Raw genomic sequence first — 3,579 nt, 5'->3', positions numbered from 1 at the left:
AGATAAAGAGGGCAGACCTCTAGTCACTTCCGTGTGTAGATGTTAAAGCAACCTGGGGAGAATGGAATTCTGTTTAGTGGAATCCCATGAAAGGATTGCAAGACAGGAGTGACTATCAAGCCACAAAAGTCCCTTTTTACATTCTCATCAATCCAATATTTATCACAATATTATAGTACAAGCAAAGTGAGAGCAAAACTACCTCCCCCTGAAGTCCATGGGATCGCAAAGAATCACACACAACTGAGCCACTGAAGTGAACTGAACTGAGATTCAGAATTAGGATGCAAGAGGGAACAAGGATTACTCAAAATTCATATGTCATTTCCAGAATCCAGGACAGAAGGTTCGGTCCTTCAGGCAGATATTTGTAAGATGGCAGAGAAAACAAGACTAAAAAGAAGTCAGGGGAGAAAGAGCAATGGGACAGTAAAGTGCCTAAAGAAAATTTTAAACAGTGGTGTCCTTAGGCAGAAGAACCTAATGGATTTAAGTGAGGTTCTGGACAATTAAAGAGAGAGAAGTCATTTACAAAAAAGGCTAAATAACATAATTTATTTTAATAAAACTTAGCAATGATCTAACTCACAAATTAAGCTGCAACTTGAATTCTTTAAAGGAAAGTAAGAGTAAGGAGCAGAGCCTGTTTTCCAATAACATCAGCTGTGTACAACCACTCCTGTCATGGGGTCCAAGATACTGATGTATTTTCTCAAAGTCTCAACTTAGGCCTTCATTTCTTTATGTCTTCAGTGCTTTGCCCTCCCGTGTGCCCATCTGAGTAAGAGACAGTGAAATAATTTAAATACACCAGTGCAATGAAAATAAATGTCTTTATTAGGCAGAGGCAAGATGCACAAAACGCTTCATAATTTTTCCATATTCAGTTTTTGGGCTCTGAGGATGAAAAGACCTTTCCTGAAAATCAGGAAGGGGAGCTTAGTGATATCTGTGGGCCAGGGCATTGGCCACACCAGTCACCACCTTCTGAAAGCTAGCCTGCAGCTCCGGGGAGAATTCACTGCCAAAGCGGCGAGCCAGCACAACCACCAGCACGTTGCCCAGGAGCTGTGTGGAAAAGACATTAAGCAAGGGCAGGGTTAGTGCAGGTGCCCAGGTTAGATTCAGAGTACTTCAGATTCATCCCAAGCTGTGCCCCTAGGGTATTAGCACAAAGATGACTGAAGTATAGATGCTACTGCTGATGTGAAGGTACCCATAGCAGGCTGAATTTATATTTAGAAATGTTTCTTTCTTTCTATCTTAATCCAGAACTTGTTATCATTTTTATTATTTTGAATCACTTCGAAAAGCAATACAACATTTTATCCCTTGAAAGGAACAGATAAGGGGAAAATATTAGATATTATGTTTAAAGTAGATGAAGAAATCTTTTTTTCAAATTGAACACTCAAAGAGTATAATTAAAAAGAGAAGACATTGCAGACAACAGAGAACAAGAATGAATCAGAAGAAATGATTATTGTGAGCAAAGAGGTTAAAAGAATCTAAATGGTTCTGAGGAGTCCTTAGCACTTTAACCAGAATACATCTTCTCCATTCTAAACTACGTCCTGCCAGTCAGCCCTCTCCCCATGACACAAGCTTGACCATAAAAAGAGAATATTGAGGATTCCACAAACTCACCCTGAAGTTCTCAGGATCCACGTGCAGCTTATCACAGTGCAGCTCACTCAGCGAAGCAAAGGCACCCTTGAGGTCATCAAGTTGCTTCAGGCCCTCACAGAAGGAGTCCAGCACCTTCTTGCCATGGGCCTTCACCTTAGGGTTTCCCAAAATGGCATCGGCAGAGGACAAGTCCCCAAAGGACTCAAAGAACCTCTGAGTCCAGGGGTAGACAACCAGCAGCCTAGGGGGAGAAAACAGCACAAGGTCAGAGGAAGTCAGCAGCTTTCAGAATCTCAGGGACGGCTTTGTCCTCACACGCCCAGGTGCATTTCACTCTCCTTAAACCTGTCTTGTCGGAGAAGGCAATGGCACCCCACTCCGGTACTCTTGCCTGGAAAATCCCATGGACGGAGGAGCCTGGAAGGCTGCAGTCCATGGGATCGCTGCAGTCCATGGGGACATGACTGAGCGACTTCACTTTCACTTTTCACTTTCATGCATTGGAGAAGGAAATGGCAACCCACTCCAATGTTCTTGCCTGGAGAATCCCAGGGACGGTGAAGCCTGATGGGCTGCCGTCTATGGGGTCGCACAGAGTCGGACACGACTGAAGCGACTTAGCAGCAGCAGCAGCAAACCTGTCTTGTAAGCAGGATACCTACCTGCCCAGGGCCTCACCACCAACTTCATCCACTTTCACCTTGGCAAATAGGGAGGTGACGGCAGCCTTCTCCTCAGCGCTCAGCATGGTGTCTGTTTGTGTAGTTGCTAGTGAACACGGTTGTGTCAGAAGCAAGTGTAAGCAGCAGCTGGACCAGCTCTTCCTTTTATGCTTAGCCCTGCCTCCTGACCTCCCTGCTTCTGTGAGCAGATTGGCTCAGGCCAAGGTGTGGTTCCACAGGGTGAGGCTTGAATGATGACAGTCATACCTCTCCTTAGTCTTCCTGGCACTGACTTTAAACCTTCAGCCCTCTTTCTGGGCATCTCTAGGTCTCAGTCATTCCAGCAATACAAACTGCTACTAAAATCATCTTCCTTAGCAAGTTTGCTTGCAGAGATTTTAGAATCACAACGAAGTAATCTCTTGGAAACCACCTCCTCAATTTTCTTATTATACAAATGAAGAATCCGGGCTCCAGAAAGTGGAAAGGATTTGTCCACTATGATTCAGCTTAAGACGATGTGGATGGATCATCTCCTGTGCCTTCAGAATACACAAAATAATTACAAGGACAGCATGGATAAAACCTCTGTCCCTGTTCTAAATATGCATCTCTTTTGTTTGCTTGTTTGGGATTAAGTTATTCTGGTATGAAAACAAATATTCATTTGCTAATCTACTCATTCAATTTTTTCTTAATTTAATTTATGACCAAATAAATAATGATAGAAAAATAGAATAAGTATGGATCAAGAATTCCTATGAAATAGCTACTCCATTAACCCATAGATGAAAACATAGAGACCCCTCCATGTAGTAAGAAATACAAAGTAAAAAATCAATCAAACTCCCAAAGTTTCAATAACCCTGAGATAGGCAATGTGTTCAAAGACTAAATCGAGGCATATAAATTGTTTCCTCATAAACTGACCTGGGAAAGTGTCTTCAAGAACAGAGAAACTTCTCTGTGATTTAAAAGGAGGGATAAAATTGTGGAAAGGCATTCCAGTTTGAATCAGATTATTTGGTTTTCTCCCCTAAACCTCTAAGAGTACAGTGTGCATAAAAATTTCTTCTATTTCAGTTCATCTTTAATTCTGTTTTCTCTATATACTTTGTTTATACCTTCTTTTACTAAAATGTATCCTTCTTTATCTACAGCTTTTCAAATATTTCTTCTCTATTTGCACCTCCTCCAACCCGTGGTAATAAATCCTCTTAACCTTCTTAGGGAAGAAGAACTTCTGAAGTGTAGAGGTCTGCTTCTTACTACTAGAAGATTTAATGAA

At 41.9% G+C, this 3,579-nt stretch overlaps 1 protein-coding gene across 1 annotated transcript; it reads right to left on the bottom strand.

The window, feature by feature from the left end:
- Positions 1 to 800: 800 nt before the first annotated feature.
- On the bottom strand, positions 801 to 2,432 carry HBG (hemoglobin, gamma). The gene is made up of 3 exons (NM_001014902.4): positions 2,292 to 2,432; positions 1,648 to 1,870; positions 801 to 1,068 (listed from the first exon to the last, which is right to left on the bottom strand). The coding sequence occupies exons 1-3, from the start codon at positions 2,375 to 2,377 to the stop codon at positions 940 to 942; spliced, it is 438 nt and encodes a 145-aa protein (NP_001014902.1). The 5' UTR covers positions 2,378 to 2,432; the 3' UTR covers positions 801 to 939.
- Between the last annotated feature and the right edge of the window lie 1,147 nt (positions 2,433 to 3,579).

This window comes from Bos taurus, chromosome 15, assembly GCF_002263795.3.
Source record: "Bos taurus isolate L1 Dominette 01449 registration number 42190680 breed Hereford chromosome 15, ARS-UCD2.0, whole genome shotgun sequence".
NCBI lineage: Eukaryota > Metazoa > Chordata > Mammalia > Artiodactyla > Bovidae > Bos > Bos taurus.
This window is presented reverse-complemented; position numbering and strand designations above follow the sequence as displayed.

Excerpts from the sequence above, each read along its gene's own strand:
- HBG (NM_001014902.4), bottom strand. The coding sequence starts at position 2,377 with ATGCTGAGCGCTGAGGAGAAGGCTGCCGTCACCTCCCTATTTGCCAAG. Across the intron at positions 1,871-2,291 it reads GGTGGTGAGGCCCTGGGCAG|GCTGCTGGTTGTCTACCCCT; the intron begins GTAGGTATCCTG and ends TTCTCCCCCTAG. Across the intron at positions 1,069-1,647 it reads TGGATCCTGAGAACTTCAGG|CTCCTGGGCAACGTGCTGGT; the intron begins GTGAGTTTGTGG and ends TTTTCCACACAG.